General features: G+C 34.7%; 1 protein-coding gene across 1 annotated transcript; it reads right to left on the bottom strand.

Moving 5' to 3' along the window:
- Positions 1–221: 221 nt before the first annotated feature.
- LOC111917267 (phospholipase D zeta 1) lies at positions 222–8510 on the bottom strand. Its single transcript, XM_023912952.3, has 19 exons — positions 8017–8510; positions 7493–7594; positions 7300–7418; positions 7049–7190; positions 6615–6959; positions 6228–6470; positions 6021–6137; positions 5796–5935; positions 5552–5701; positions 4859–5015; positions 4242–4763; positions 3734–3844; positions 3230–3376; positions 2943–3140; positions 2658–2759; positions 1614–1745; positions 1435–1500; positions 1159–1220; positions 222–824 (listed from the first exon to the last, which is right to left on the bottom strand). The coding sequence occupies exons 1-19, from the start codon at positions 8242–8244 to the stop codon at positions 575–577; spliced, it is 3333 nt and encodes a 1110-aa protein (XP_023768720.1). The 5' UTR covers positions 8245–8510; the 3' UTR covers positions 222–574.
- Positions 8511–17555: the final 9045 nt, after the last annotated feature.

Here is a 17555-nt window from a genome sequence, read left to right as displayed (position 1 = left end):
TGTTCAACACATGCTCCTTTTTTGTTAATAAAGCATAACATTTATTAAAAGAAATACTATATGTAGCAAGAATAACCAATTTTTATGTTCATGATGATCCTTTCCAAGTTTAAATGAGACTAAGGACATGAAGTAAAGGCAAAAAAAAACGTTGACTCATATGTAGTCTATGTGATTAGTAATTGTAATGAGTTTGATATCAATCACAGTTCCAAATTTTCTTCACCAAAATGCACATGATTCACAATAACTTAAAGAAAGTTTCATTTTCTTCCCTTTCAACATCACAACTTTCTTTGTCATTTTTCACTAGAAGTTGGTTAAAAGCAATCCAAAAGTTAATATAACATCTCAGTTACATATAAAGATAACACCATTGATCACAGTTTCAAATCAAAGATCATATATGATCAAATAATTGGAGGCATGCATACATTAAAGAATGGAATCTATACAACAAATCCAAAAATAAGAATGTTATTTTGTCCCAACAAACCGGAAACAAAAAAGAATGGTATCTATTTACCCGCATGCCTGAAATGGCACCGCATGCCTGAAATGGCATGAAATAAATTTAATGGAAAACTTGAGGCGATGCATAATACTCGCTTTCTTTAAACACGGGTCTTAGATCTTCTTTGCACATAAAATCTGAAGGAAAAGAAACAAGATGCCCTCTTACACCCTCTAATCTATCCATGGGGTCACTTCCTTTAGCATTTCCATCTTGATATGGTTCCAACTTCTTTGGAGCTATTCCTATGTCGATGGTAGTATGCCCTATTTTTCCTTTCAATTCACCCATACGTTGCCTCAAAGATGCTCTGTGCATTAGTTTACATTTTACAAAGCTTCTCAATCAATACAATCTTGGATACTGTTTCTACTTTACTTAATCAAGACTAAGCGTGTTACAAAAACAAACAGTAGGGACCTTCCGAGTTAAAAAAACAAGTTAGGGACCAAACGCGCAAGTTACCCTAAACCATAGGGACCATTCGTGTAATTTACCCAATAATATATGCATGTTTCTTTTTTACTTTATATTAAAAAAAACGACTTCATAAACCTTTAAGTCTTAATTGTCTATAAATTTTCCCCGATTTAATGGGAAAAAAATAGGATAAAACAGATAAAATAAAATTGAATTGATTGTACCTGGAATGTATGAGATTATTAGGAATGCAAGAGAAGACATCTTGGTAGATCATGGTATTTTCCTGTTAATATAAAAAAGAGTAAAACATGAAATTAGAGAAGAATTATTCCTAGAAGAAGACTGAAGGAAAACAATTGGTAATATTGTTTTCAAATGACTTAATGGTTTAAGCACTTAATCTGGACAGCTAATGATGACTGCTTAACTTTGACTTAATCCGGAGATAATGAAAAGAAACATGGCCTAACTCTATAAAGTCTTGAAATGATGTTTACCTTAGCAGTTGCCATCCATATGTCTTTGTAGGTAGAATCAATTACAGGGTCAGCTATTTTGTGGATCTAGAAAGATGGATATAAGCATAAAAAGTTGTTCATACAGGTGGAAATAAAAAGTAAAAAGTGGAGGAAAGTGAGGGACCAAAGAGGTAAAATTGATTTAACAACCAACCAACCTCACTACCATGAAGACCAAGGTGCTCAGACCATAGTGAAAGACGAAGACTCAATGCAAATTTCCCAGCCTTCCATGGGTTGCCTCCCATATACGATCCAACCACTTCTTTATCTTCAATAAGTACTCCAATCTGGATAAATATATCTAATTAATGTTACTTCAAAACAAAAGGTGTATTTTGTAGGTTGGACATGAAGTAGGCCAATGATTTTCTTTATAAAGAAAAGGTGGAATGATGAAAAAGATGCATCATATGAACATATGCAAAACCTTTACCATTCCATTGATGCACCTACTCAACTATTTTTTCTGTAGTGATTACACCATTATACTTTTTTGACCAATTATAAAGAAAATTCCTGGTTACCTGGTTTTGAGGTAATAGTAATATCAAGGAAAAAAAATATTGAAAAGCACAAGGTACTTTTTACCATCTTATTAACATGGGCACTGAACTACTATAAAATAATAGCAGTATATTACAATTTTGGTCCCAATAAGTTCTCTTGCAGTTTTTGTCCTTATTTGAGGTTTTTGTAACATTTTTGGTCAATGTTCCAAGTAAAATGATTATTTTTGGACCAAATTTGCAAAAATCAGGTATATTTACAGACCAAAAATAGTCATTTTACTTGGAACATGGACCAAAAACGTTACAAAAACCTCAGATAAGGATGATAATTGCAAGAGAAAACCTTTTGGGTCCAAAATTTTAACAATTAGCTACAGTCAAGAACCAAGAATGTAATTCACTCCACTAATAATCATAAAAAATAAATAGTTCAATGGTTAAATGGTGAAATAACTTGCTGTTCTGCATTTTGGCCTTTTCCAAAACCAGGGAATAAGGTTTTTTAAACGTTAGAAAAAAGTATAATGGTTTAATAACTACGAAAAATAGTTAAGTGCTTAAATCAATAAAATGGTGAAAGTTTTTTTTTTTTTTTGGTAGTTTTCTCTGTATTTAAAATCCATAACCATCATAAAAAATGGCATAAAAAAGTTAAAGATGATTGTGGGAAAGAAATGATGCATAAATTACCTCGGAGTCACGTAATCCAAGTAAACTCCTGTCATTGATATTAGCTGACCCAACCAAGGCTGCAGTATCATCTACTATCATGATCTTGCTATGTACATATACCTACATTGATTAGGAGATCAAATGTAAATAGACAATCCACATAAGACCACACTAAATCCTCAAAATGATAGTTGATCAGGTCAAACTTCAACCCCTTTTGCATTCTATGTTCAAATTTAGAAGACAAGACTAATAATGTCAATGGTATAAAGATTAAAAAGTGAAGTAATTTAAGAAAAATACCGGACTGGAGGCAACAAGACCATCATTAGAAAGTCTACCATAAGCCCTCAGACCATAAAAAGATATGTAGTCATCAACAATGGGACCAAGTCGATCAGAGAGATTATGCAATATGGAATTGGGTCCTCTTGATATTGTTCGATACTGCCAATGCATAATAGCCCTTACAGATGCTGCGCCACCATCATCTAGTCCACCCTGTAAAACTTAATTTAGATGAACCAAAACAAACAAACAGAGAGTTATGAATATGTGTGTTGATAAATGTCCAAGAAGATTATAAGCACCTGGAATCCAGGTAATAGTGGTATAACAATGATGGCCCTAAAACACTGCCTTTCTTGATATGCCCGCAAAATGCGCTTGTACAAGGCATCCAACACACGATTTCGTATGATCTCATCTCCAGATAGACCTGAGATGAAAAATTGGTTCTGGGCACAAATTGAATCAGATATAAGTTACACCACACTTTTAATGATGGCAAGTATTTTAATAGTAAAAGTTAGTGTATCCATGGAGAGAGTTTAGACCATTTGAGCTCTATGTAACGTAGTTAAGAAAGAAACATCGCATACCATAGACAAATATCACAAAAGAAAAACTATGTTTTTTTTTTTTAATTGTCAAAAGGGTACTAGGGTTACGTTACCCCTTTACTGACGAACATTTACCCTTTGGTATCTTTAAGGTATACCCTTCAAAGCATGTTATTTATTAAATCCATTTTACAAAATTCGTCCACTAAAAAGATCTAAGAAAATTCCCATATGGGTGAGTTTATAACATACCTCGATGTAGACCAAGTGTTCTGCTTTCTCAATAAGGGAACAGTAAGCATTGTGAATGCTCCCTTCAACTTGACTTGTGCCAGCCGACCAAAGACTCACACTCCTTATAACCTGTAATAAATCCGATGTCTCATTAACTTCTGTATGGGTAAAGTGGTTGAATGGATAATGATGTGTGTTTGCATGGATAAAGTGTTGTATACATTTGACCTGTTTCTTTTTTGGATTGAATAAACCGTATGAATGACACTAAATGACCATCTTACCCTTACATTCACAAAAGCAAATGTCATCAATTTTTACATGAGAGGAGTCGGGAGGAAAAAAGAAGAAGAGAAAATAGGTAAAAGGTTATATAGTGTCGTGATACATTTAGCCTTGTTTTTCGGCTTAACCCATTAAGCCATTATGTCCAGATTAAGTAAAAAAGAGACAAATATGCATAGTTGTCTAGATTAACTGATTAACCCATTAAGCCCATTGAGTCAAAAAAAGAAAAGAAAGTCACCTGACAGCGACACGTAACACGAGGACCAACCTGCCCACTTTCATCTGCAGAAACAACAAGATTACCTCTCTCCTGACTCTCCCACCATTCTCTATCATGAGACTTCATGGGAGGGTGCACAACTGTAACAGAAGACCTCCCTTGTTCATCTACAAACCCTCTCATTGGCATATCCATAAACAAAGGTGCAATTTTGGATTTTCTAAAAGAAAAAGGAGCCCTTGGAGGCCTGCTTGGCTGAGGCTGGCCATGAAAATTATTATTTGATTTACCCAATCCACTTTGTCTTAAATTTCCACTAGCAGAATCAACTCCATCAGCTTCTTGTGGGATTAGCAATGGGATGTCTTGAAAGGCAGCAAGAGAGGAAAATGAATCCTGTCTGTTGATTGGTTGGGTTGCATTCATGAGTCCAGTATTTCCATCTTCTTGTTCTCTACCAGAACCCATGTAATGTGGGATAACCATGTGTTGTTGAGGCATAAGTAGTGGAATTGTTTGCTCATTGGGAGCTTTATTTCTCTGAAAGAATTATATACCCAAATCAGACCACAAGAAAACATTTTGGCCATAAAGGTTTTACCTTTGAGAAAAAAAAAAAAAAAAAAAGTAAAAACCTTAGCATAATTCCAACGCTGAACAAAGTGGCGAGCAATATCACGACATGGTGGTCCCCACAAGGCACAGTGGACATCATGCCATGGCATACGAGGATATTTTTCACGATTCAGTTCATCCTTCATAGTATCTTCCCAAGAATTAGGCTCAGATTCCCTGTAAAAATTGGGATCAATTTCTTAAAGGGAACTTTCTATGGGAACATATCCAAGTGACTTCCATTAACAGGATTTAGGGGTTGTTTCTTTTTCTCCCTTAAGCACTGTATGGATAAAGTGGCTATCTTGATAAAGTGATGTATACACAAGGTATGTTTCTTTTCTAGACCGAATAAACCGTCTTAATGAAACCAAATGACCATTTTACTATTGCATTCCAGAAAATAAATTCCATAATATACATCAATACAAAAAGTATTCATCAATTTTATCGCGAGATGAGTTGAGAGGAAAAGAGAAGGGAATATAGTTGAAGGGTTAGTGTCTTAATACATTAAGCCATACTTTTTTTTGGCATAACCCATTATGTCATTTTGTCCCGATTAAGTCAAAAAGAAACAGTCATGTATACTATCCAGATTAAGTGCTTAAAACATTAAGCCTATTAAGTCAAAAAGAAGCAGCCCCTTAATGGAAGATACCTATTCCGCTATTCATATTCTTATTCATGTATGATAGTAAAAAAAGAATTACCTTGGGTTATAGTAGTCCTTTCCAGGCCATATCGTAGGAGGGTGATCACCCACTTTGTGTTCATATGAGTCATAACGACCAAAGCAAAGATCTAGTCCACCAATAAAGCATACCTCATAATCAACAATGACCAATTTCTCATGATGGGACCTACGTTTTACCATAAGTAAACGAATTAGTTTTCAAAAACAATAAGAAAAACAAAAATATTAAACTTATACAAATTGCAATGTAGACCACTTACCATAGATACACACCACTAGAGAAATGGTCAGGGTAACGTAAAACTCTGATATTCTCATGAAGAGCTGCCAGCTTTTTCTTACTAAAAAAGCTATTAATTTTGAGCGCAAGAGCAAGCTCTTTGTACATGAGAATATAAATCTGCATTTAAAAGTTTTAAACTGTAAAGTTCCATAAACTCTTTAATGAATCTAATAATTCGGTTCAAAAGAACAATTAAGTCTACCTGAACACCTTGCTTGGCTCTTGCCTCCAGTAAAGCATCAAGGCGAGAGGATGCATTTGCATGAAAAGGACGCCTCAAATACAAATCTGGACACAGCCACCATCCGCACATAAATATCTGCATGAAGACAATAATCATATTAAAAGGTGTTAATAAAAAAGAGACTAGAAATGAATTTGAATTAAGATAACATTACAAGAAAAGAACCTCTGATTTTGCCTCTTCAATTGCTAAAGCAATTGCATCAAAAGCTGCACGACCATCAACAAACCACTGAGCTTGACTATCATCATCAGTCAGACCGCGAGGTGGAGCAAAAGAGCCAAACCGGTGAGGATGACACCAGCCCTCAGGTGGCCGGAGTCCAGCATCATTAATGGCAGTAACCCATGATTTTACTTTAGCTTTATTTTTACTTCTTAATCTTATTCTTCGATTCCCACTTGACACCTAATGTCGTTTTCAAGATCAAGAAGGATAAGTATACATGTTTTCTTTTAAGTGTTGTGTGAGGTGCAAAAGAAAGCATGAGGTGAAAGGAACAGAAGGGTAAAATAGTAATTTACTCAGATTCAAACAGTTCATTAGACTTGCCTCAAATGCATGGCGTAAGGGGTTATGTTCATTGATTTCAAGTGCTAATGACACTCCATTTTCTCCATTTGCATTTGATGAAGGTAGAACATCAAAGACAATAATATCTAATGGCTCCTTGTCAAACGGATCTTTTAACAGGGCCAAAAAACCCGGTTTAAGAACAGCCCAAACCTGCTGCCAGTTGTCATTACAGCAACTGAACAAATGACAAGCAGAACACATTCTACTGTCATCATTACTTGGAAATTTCGGTAAATGTCTCACAAGTACATATTCTTCTTTATGTTTTGAGCCATATTCTGGACAAAACGATAACTTAGAAGCCTCCATAAACCTGCAAACCTGCATCAAAGATTGTTCATGTCAATCAAGATTCAAGAACTTACTTTATTATATATGAGTAGAGATGAAGAAAAGCATTAATTAATTACCTCTCTGGAATTTGCAATGTCCAGGTTCCCAAGAAAATGATTTAAATACCCCTGCATTGATTGCTTTGCTTGGTCTGACATGGAATGTTGTCTTCCAAGTGCTGGGCGAATGATTGGCAATGCTGCTCTTGATGGAACATCTCTGAACAAAAAACCACCTGTAAGAACTATAATCATTATAGCAAGAAAGGATGAATCAACATTTAACACATCCACCAATCCTGAAAAGATTCAAGATATTCAGCAATCACCTGTTTCTGACACTCTCATCATTGGTTACTGGTGTGACATCATCATCGGGTTCTTCATCATCACCATGCACAACTGCATGGTGATCCATGATTCCTAGATTTTGAAGCCATTCTCTGACCTTCAAGAGGAAGACCACTGTAAACCCCACTTTGCCACAACTTTATTTTATACTAAATAAGAAGATAAACTCACCTGCTCTTGTTTTTCATGGATTTCTTCAATGATGGCACGTTTCTTCAATGCAAAGTGTAAATAAAATACATGTGAAGCCTTCTTCACTAGTTGCCACTTAAACTGCAATCCCATGGTAAACACATAGAGTAAATCAGTAAAAACGGAAGTGAGTGATGAATTTCAATATGTTATACGAAAGTAATTTATCATAACAGTAAACGAACGACAGAATGTTGTTAGAAAACCTAATCACTTGATTTAGCTTTATTTTGAAACATCAGAGGACGTGTCCTACAACAATGCCACTCATAATCAGAAAACTGTGAATCTCAAATTAGAAGGGTCCACATAGCAAAATTGGAATTTTTAAGGACGAATTTTCATTAAGAATACGTCTCTGTTTGCGCGCTTTAATGTCGTAAATCATAATTGACTAATAAGATGCATTGTCGGGGCTTTAAAAAATAGCCTTATGAAAGAACGCAAAAGAAAAACAATTGTTACCATCATGATTCATGAAGATATATTACATAAAACAAGACCTGTTTGTATTCGAAGTCAATAGTGTAAGTCAGGAGCATGGGGCTAATATCACCAGCCTCATTACGAGATACTTGAACGATTGTAGCATTTGGCAGCTCATCGAAAATTCGACTTGCCTCAGGCGGGTTCTGAAGCGAGAAGAACGACGACATCGCCGATTGCTCCGATTGCATTTGCGAGTAACGAGACCCGCTTCCCCCCTCAGGCATTAATTGTTCCGATGCCATCTTATCGCACAATTCCGATCAAAATAATACGATAATCATCACCAAATTAAAGATTACGAACGTGTATTGATTTATACAAGTTCTTATGTTTGTTGTTTGAGATCAAAAAGTGAGATTGAATCTGATAATTCAAACGAAAGAACGAAAAAATTGGTTAGTGATTGAAGAAAATCGCCAAAACCATGGAAAGTGATTATGATTGTGTTCCGAAGCACATTGTACGTGGATTATGGATGGGTCCCGATCTTTACGTCGGGTCGGGTTTGGCTTTTCCGCTTTCTCTCCATTGTGGACGTCGCACCGGTTTTATGTCTTCGAAGCGGCCTACAAACAAATCCAACCTTTTCCTCGTTCTCTTATTGGTTTTTGAATATTCATCTATTTAACGCACGTTGCAAGTGTTTAGCAACATATTTCATTTCCTTTCATTTTATTAGTATTTTTTTTTTTAAATTTTAATGTTATACAGAAAAAATGTGTTGTACTTTGATTATTTTATAATAGCAATATACTTTATAGAATTTATCATTATAGCAACCAATTACCTATTTTATAAACATTTGTGTGGTGTTTCAATTTTTTTGTGAGGTTTTAATTTCAGTTAATACTTAGTGTTCATCAACAATATTTGCATTTTTGTTGGATAGGTTTATTTTGAGGCCTTAGTTCCACATGTCTATATATATTTTTGTAGTGTTCTCAACTCTAGGCAACTAATAGTTATTAGGGTAAATTCCAAGAAAATCATTATATTATTGTAAAATTTCGATTTTGACACCGATTCTTTTCTTTATCAATTATATCATTATATTTACAATTTTGTTGCAATATCAACAAAATGACCGGTTCTTCCGGTAACCATTTTTTCCAAATTGCAATAAAGTCACTATCTTACCACAAAATTTTGATTTTGACGCCGATTTTTTTTTTTGTTCTCAAATATGTCATTATATTTACAATTTTATTGTAATATTAACCAAATGACTGGTTCAATGCAATCCCTATATTTGAAACTCAATTTTGTCACATAAGATCCAATGTTGCTTCCACGTCATAATATTGTTATGCCATTTATTTGATAACTTGTTAGACTGATGGCAATCAGTCACTTGGAGCAACATTAATAATCTTTAAAGATAGTAGAGGAACAACGAGTTCAACAACATTGATGTTGGTATACCCAGGTGGCATGAACTCCAAAAGAATGCCAATCATCCTTGGGTGAGTCACATAAGTAAGTCTTTTGTTGCAGCCAGGGGAAGACATTGATTGAGAACAAAAGTAGAGCAATCTCGAGTTCCTTGAAGGGAAAGATCATACCCTAACCTAGCAAGCACAAAATTACATTTCTTTTCAGATGAAGAAGAAAAAAACACGACATAATTTAGAAGACGATGTATGCAATTAGTTTCAACAACCTCATTAACAAGAACGGATCAGTTTTGCAACTTGCTAGATTGATGGTATGATTTTTCCCTTCAACTCTTGCAATGTTTGGGCGAGAGAGAGCTTGATCCTTATACATTTACATTATGATATTTACTTTTAATGTTCAAGAATTAAGATACATATAATTTCAAATAATTTTTTATTTGAAACAAGAACTATACTTAAAAGTAGCTAGGGAAAATAATTATCACTCGTGGCATCACTTTTTTTGGTTCCATTTCTATCATAAGTCATAACTATAGTATAGTTGGTGACTCACGACTCACGACTCACCGGGCACCCATACAGGAGGTCTCAAGTCAAACTTTATGGGCTTAAATCAGGAGTTCGCTAGGAGAAAGGTGCATGACACATTTCAAAAATAGATTGTTTAGTATCATCGTTAAAGACGAGCTCTCTTCCCCAAACCTTGCAATACAATGTCTTCCTAATTATGTTGCATTTTCTACTTGCCCATCTGAAAAGAAGAGCAATTTTGTGCTTGTCGGGTTAGGGTATGATCTTTCCCTTCAAGGAACCCGAGATGCTTCTACTTTTGTTCTTAGACAATGTCTTCTCCCTAGCTGGAAGTTTCTCACTAGTGTCATTGGTAAATGCCTAGGGCATAAAATTGGAAGTATTGACCAGTTAAATTGAACTCGAGATCTTGTATGCTATGTTCAAAAATAAACATTTGGATTTCACTTAACTCATGTTTGATCAATTTGTGTCCCACATATATGGAAAGAAGAGACCAACTTATGTGACTCGCCCAAGGATTATTGGCATTCTTCTAGAGTTCATGTCACGAGGGTATACCAACATCAATGTTGTTGAACTTGTTCTTCCTTTACTATGTTCAAATATTATTAATGTTGCTCCGAGTGATCGATTACCATCACTCTAGCAAGTTACCAAATAAATGACATGTCGGTATTACGATGTGGAAGCCACATCATATCTTATATGGAAGGATTGAATTTCAATTATAGGGTTTTCATCGAATCGGTCATTTGGTTGATATTGCAACCAAAATGTAAATATAATGACATAAATGGAAAAAAACCTCAATGCCAAATCGAAATTTGTGGAAATACAATGACTTTATTTCAATTTGAGAAAAGTGATCACTGGGAGAACAGGAAGAACCGGTCATTTGGTTGATATTGCAACAAAAATTTAAATATAATGACATAATTGAGTAAAAAAACTCGGTGTCAAAATCGAAATTTTATGTAATATAGTGACTTTCTTGGAATTTGCCTTAGTTATTAACCATTTCTAGCTGATTGTTTGGGTGTCAAACCAGCAAATAAAGGGATAAATAATAACAAATAAATACAAATTACTGCTACAATATACTACTAGATAATATATAATAAGCAGGGTCAGACAATAGAGATACGAAACTTAATGTTTCACCATGTTTTCGCACAATACATTACTAATTGTTAAAAAAAGTGGGGGGTTGTTAATTTCAAATTAAAAATCATAAATAGACAACTTAAAGACTAAAATTCTTAATTTAAAATACATTTATGATTCCAAATACTATTCAAGTATTATGTTGTAAGATGTAATATGACATCACTTCATGTTAAATCTAGGTTGGTGATCAAGATATTAAAATGCTTATATCTCTAAGTTGACAAAAGTATTTTACTCAAAATATGATCTTTAAGCAAAACTCATCTAATTGGTTCAATACAAATAAGCTTTTGGATTAAATCATTAGATGACATCACAGATCTTACAGCAATCACTAACAATGCTCAATACTCCTTATATGCTCGGGAATGTAAAAGCATCTCATCTTTGATTACACCGGTTTTGATCTATTTGAAACCAATTAAGTGTTTGTTATCAACTTCAAATCACAAAACAGTACAAATTTCACAATTTGAATAACTAGGATGATAAGAACCCTAATTCCATTGATAAAGTGAAAATGAGTACAAATCAAACATTTAATGAAGACCAATTAAAGATTACTAGATAGAAACATAGAATCTAGTGTGAATTACAATCTAAACAAGTACATATGAATCTAAAACCGGAAATGATAAGAAAAGTTAGACACACATGACTAACTTAGAACATAAATTCAACTAGTTTAATCTTAAAATAAACTTACAAAATCAAAGACAAAGTGTTCCCAAAGTGCTAATGATTGATACTTTCTCCTAAAATCTCCCTCTTGAAGTCTAGATTCGAAAATTCTTTGAAAAATGACCAGAAATCTCTTTTAATTAGAAGTTGCAAACATAAAAAACTACGAGACCACGTTACACGACCCGTGTAATAATATGCCTTACATTACATGGCCGTGTAATGATCCTGATGCGCTGAGAAACTCCAAAGTGTGGGTCGCATAATAAGCTGAGAAATGTGATTTTTCTAATTTTGCAATTTCTTCAATTCGACTTCCAAAGTTGCAAAACTTTATCGAGAGATTCCCTCGAACATCCTAAGCATGTTCCAATCTTCAAATCACCCTAAAACATGCACAAAAACCATGAAAAGTAGATTGATACTCGAATTGTCTCGTAGGTGCAAAATACATGTAAAACTAAACTAAAATGTCATGTAATTCTATAAAAAACATGAAATAATTATGTAAAAAGGTGCAGTTTATGCACCTAACACTAACAATAGTTGTTTGGTAGCAATTGCATTTGAAATTCTATAAGCGAACTGTCTCATCAAGTCAAGTTTTATTAGTGATTTTATGGAATTTTTGAACCTTAACATCTAATGATGTTAAGAAGGTTGCCAATAATTTTTACTACGAAAAAAATACTTTGTTATACTTCTAATGATTTAGTGAAAAAGTTAAGTTAAAGAATAACTGGTAAATAATTTTTTTATGTTTAATGAATATGGGAATGTTTTTATTTGTTTTAAATCTTTTTCATTCATGGAAATAGGGAACATGAATTTAAAGGGTAACGAACTATCGGTTTTGTTCATATTTGGTCACTTTTTTTGTACTCTATTATCATTAAACTTGTTTTTTGATGTTCATAAAAACTGTTAAATGTTACATAAGCATTTGGATCATGCTCATGGAGCATTTGGAGCACTTAGATCACAATTGAGCACTTAGGGTTCACAAAGCATGTGACAAAGGAACGGGTCTTCTGAGAAAGGAATGGATCATCAGACAAAGAAACAAATCGATTAACAGAGGAATGGATCTTCCAAAAGGTGGTTTGGAGCAACTTAGAGTGGCTTGGAGCAACTTGGAGTGGTTTGGATTAACTTGGAGCAACGTGGAGCAACATGTTGCTCCAAGCATAGAGGATGTTGTGCCCTGGGATCATATCGTGCGCCATTCATGAAGTTGTTGAACCAATAGGAAAGGAGTTGTGCCAAAGGAATGGATGTTGCACCATGATGGAGTGAAGTTGCGCCAAGAGATTGATGTTGCACCATCAAGGAGTGGAATTGCGCCAAGGAGGAGAAGTTGTTCCATCTTAAGGAGAAGTTGCGTCATCCTCGTGAGATGTTGCACCATCTTGGTACATGATGCGCCATCTCAATTCCTTTATTGTGTCATGTTGATCCACGTTTCCCTAGAAGATGATCATACTAAAGAATACACCATGTTGTGCCACCATGATGGATGTTGGGTCATTAGTGTTCATGACACCACTTGTGCATCCTGATGATCTACTATGTTCAAGGTAGTCCATCATGTGCGCTGCTGATACTCATGGATTGTATGACATGGAAGAATGTTCCAGAAGATGATGCATGGCAGATTGTGATTGGTTGAAACCTTTTATGGGCCTATGGGAAAATGAGCTTGGCTCACTAGGGTTTTAGCTCTAATCCCTCAAGTATAAATAAAGATGCATGCTAGATCATTTTGTATCTTGAATTCTAGAGTGTTAGGCGAATCTTTATAAAAATTGTACTTGTAACCTATGTTTGAGAGCTATGAAATAAAGAATACTCCCCTCGTGCCTATGGATGTAGGTCACCTTGACCGAACCACGTAAATATTGTTTCTTGTATAGTTTTGTTAGTTATCCACTTTACTTCCTAACAAGTGGTATCAGAGCTGTGGTTTGTATTCCTGTGATTGAAAATGTCTACTCACAAGTTTGATTTGGAGAAATTCAATGGTTCAAATGAATTCACATTTTTGAAGGTAAAGATGAAGGCTCTTATAGTTCAAGGATGTGCAACAACAATGGGAGGAGAGGCGACACTGCCTAAAGACATGGCAGTTGAAAAGAAGGTGGACATTCTGACGAAGGTACATAGTACCATTATGTTGAGCTTAATAGATGAAGTACCGAGGGAGGTCATGGATCAAAAAACTGTTTATGGGCTTTGGGATAAACTTTATGAAAAGTACCAGAACAACTCACTAACGAACATGTTGTATCGGAAGCAAAGTTTGTACACTCTCAGAATGTCTCAAAGTACCCAAGTGAAAGATCATCTGGATAACTTCAATTGCATCATCCTGGATATACAAGGGGTTGATGTGAAGATTAAAGATGAAGATCATATGCTAATTCTCTTATGTTCTCTTGCGAACTCATATGAAAATTTCGTAGGTATCATGCTTTATGGTGGGACAACAGTCACTATGAATAATGTGAAGGACTCTCTGATGTCTAAGGAACTGAAAAAAAGTTTATGTTGGAGAGGAGGTGTCCAACTTCAGTTTTTTCGTAAGGAGAGGAAGGATATAAGAGAGGAAAGGGGAAAACAGAGGGATATCACATTCAAAATTGAAGTCTAAAGGTTCATCGAATGCAAAATGTTATAATTGTAAGGATGAGGGGCACTTCAAGTGAAATTGTCCACAACTGAAGAATGGGAAGTTCAAGAGAGAATCAAACAGCAACACCACTACCGTTGTGGTTCATGAAAGTTTTGATGAAGGGGATGATGGTCATGTACTGTGTGACATCCCCAATTTTATGACCAGAAAAGACCGATTTATTTATGCTTATTTTGAAATCGGAGTATCCTTACAAGAATAATATTGTGAAATTTTTCCCAAAAACATGATAATGATATTATCAAAACATTTCCAAAGAAACGTATTTATTTATATTAAAAACCTTAGGATGTCATTTTCGATATTGTACATAAGCATAAACAAAATATTACAGGCCTTACACTAGTTTGTCTAAACTACTGGCCTATAGGCATCCATCATATCATCACACCTGTGCTCTTATGCCACTACCTGTAATATAAGAAACTGAGTGGGTCAGGCTTGGGGGCCTGGTGAGCACATAGGATTTTCAACCCACAATAATTAAATCTTTATTGATTCCTATCAAATCATCAACCCGATTACCCTTCCTGCTATCCTCACTCTTTGTCCCTAACATCTAATTTCAAGGGACATATCCTAAGAATCATCTTCGGGATAGACAATAATGCTTAGGGGAGTACATAGCAATATATGTCAGTGAGGCAATCATGGGGGGAGGTGGAGTACACTTGGTAAACACTAAGTTCAGAAAACACCTACAGGTTGTGAGCCTGCTAACGTTCCACTAGACTGTCTAGAATAGTCTGTGGTCATTATCTATACTCCGCTGGACAACTGGATCATCTTTAATGTAAAGCCCTCTAATAATCTATATCATCTTTCATCTCTCATCATTTATTTCATCTTATATCTACCCCTCTTTATCCAACATATTTATAGGTAATAAAATACATATACAATTTAAAATGAAGTAAAACATTTATAAATCGTTCATCTAGCATAGATACCAGGCACACAGATAATAGACACATATAGCATGTAATTATCTTAAATACTTTATATCTATGTGTAAGATGAAACTAACTATGCACTCACATGATAAAATTGATGACTGGTGATCTGGGCAGAGCTTCGTCTAACACCTCAGATATTCCTTAACGTGACCTAAGTATAATTACTACAAAGTTTTAGTATAATGATCCTGGAGACTAAGAATAGTCTAGATCCTCACTAATCCCAATGTATCCATCAAGATCTATCAAGTAAGGATCAGTCAGGCAGGATCATTTTGACATAATAACTTTTCTGAAATCCAACAACCAAGCCAACATGACCATTATAGACTCCTCTCCTGTAAGTAGATCAATCAGTATCACGACATGTAATTACTGATAAATCTTATTTATAGGTTCATAATGACGACTTATCACTATAAATATAAGTTACACAGAAAAGACTAGAGTGTAGCTTAACTTACAGAGGCTCTTCCTGACAGAAGGTAGGAAATTGAACTGGTATGTCACAACTAGCATTTTGGCTAGGAAATTCAGTCTTCATGAAATCAACCCTAGTGTAACTTGTGATCTAAGTTGATGTTATGAACAAATGCTCATTCCAAAAACAATCATTTGAATCAAAACCTAATTCAATACATCTCATATACTCAACTATAGGTTTGAAACCCTAATATCCCGGTTCAAACTCAGAATGGACCAGGATCCTTTTTTTGGGCCTAATGGGCAAATAAACCCTCAACTTGATTTTTTTTAAGCTAAGCGTCTTCATTTGGTCCCTAATTGGACCCACATTCATTAAGTTATAGCATTTGGGATTTAATAGGCCTAAAATGACTAATTATATTTTCATGGGCCTTAATGGGCCATGAACAACCTTCTTAAACTTAAATGGGCCGAAAACCCATTATGTTCACCCTTTTTGGGCCGTAAACCCATAGGAGGGCCCAATAGGCTGAAAACCTTCACTTTGGGCTTATGAATTTTGAATATACTCATAATGTCCCAAACAATTCCTTTCTTTTCCCTCCCATCTCTAATTCTCGGATTCTACAAAAAAAAAAGAGAAAAAGATGGGATAAGATTAAGGCTTGACACCTCATGTTTATTTAATGGATATCTAGGCTAATTAATTAACAAAGATCTAGGATTTGTTCCCTAATCCTCCATGTAATAACCACAAATCAAATCCATCTCTTCCTCTTATCTCATTCTCGGCCTCCCACCCTTCATTTCAACTTCAATTCATTTCTGAATTACTCTCTCTAAATCTCCAAGAAACTCCTCCATATCTCCTTCAAGAAAACTGTGAAGTGGTGTGAGTTTTTTCAACAAGTTGTCACCAAAGTTCATCTATCTTGGTAAGTACATTATATTAAGATGTTAAACTTCCACTTTATGCTAAGATCTTCCTCAAAACAACACCATCCTCGTGTTTATCTTCATATGATCACCTTGTTATCGAAGTTCCTTCCCAAGGAACACTCCAAGACCGAAAACACTCCCAATCTTCTCCAAAAATTGAAACCATCAAACCAATGTGAGTTCATACCCCCTATTTTTCGGTTTTTACTATGTTTTGGGGGAGAATACAAGTTGTTTTGTGTAGATCTATGTGTGTATGCATGATTTTATGTGTTTTTCATGATATAAGTATGGTTATGTGTTAGAAACTTCATAAACTTGAAGATATGTTAAAATATGATGATATTTGTAGAACATAACATTTATTGCAACTTATTATGCAAAGAAAAGGTTTTAAACACTTCAAAGTTACTTAAAACTAAGAAAATTGCATAAGAGGGCCAAAAATGACAAAATAACAAAACATGAGGTATTTATATTATACCCATGGTTTTAAGGGACCAAAAAGGATTTATTTTGATAAATATGAATCTTTATGGTATTTGTGATTTTAAAAGGGCTAAAAGTGTAAATTTTCACAAATGGGCCTCATCTTAGGCTTTCACGGTTTTTGGGCGAAAATTGTAGAATTTTTGGACTTTTGTGGACTTAAGTGTCATTTTAAACAAAATTGAGCCAAAAATGTAAATTTTCGGTTAAAAAGGGCTGAAAATGTGATTTTATTAAATCTTGGGTCAAAAAGATAAATTATTCACAATCGG

The sequence above is a fragment of the Lactuca sativa genome, chromosome 3 (assembly GCF_002870075.4).
Source record: "Lactuca sativa cultivar Salinas chromosome 3, Lsat_Salinas_v11, whole genome shotgun sequence".
Taxonomy (NCBI): Eukaryota; Viridiplantae; Streptophyta; class Magnoliopsida; order Asterales; family Asteraceae; genus Lactuca; species Lactuca sativa.
The sequence above is the reverse complement of the archived record's forward strand: the minus strand, read 5'-3'. Positions and strand labels throughout refer to the sequence as shown.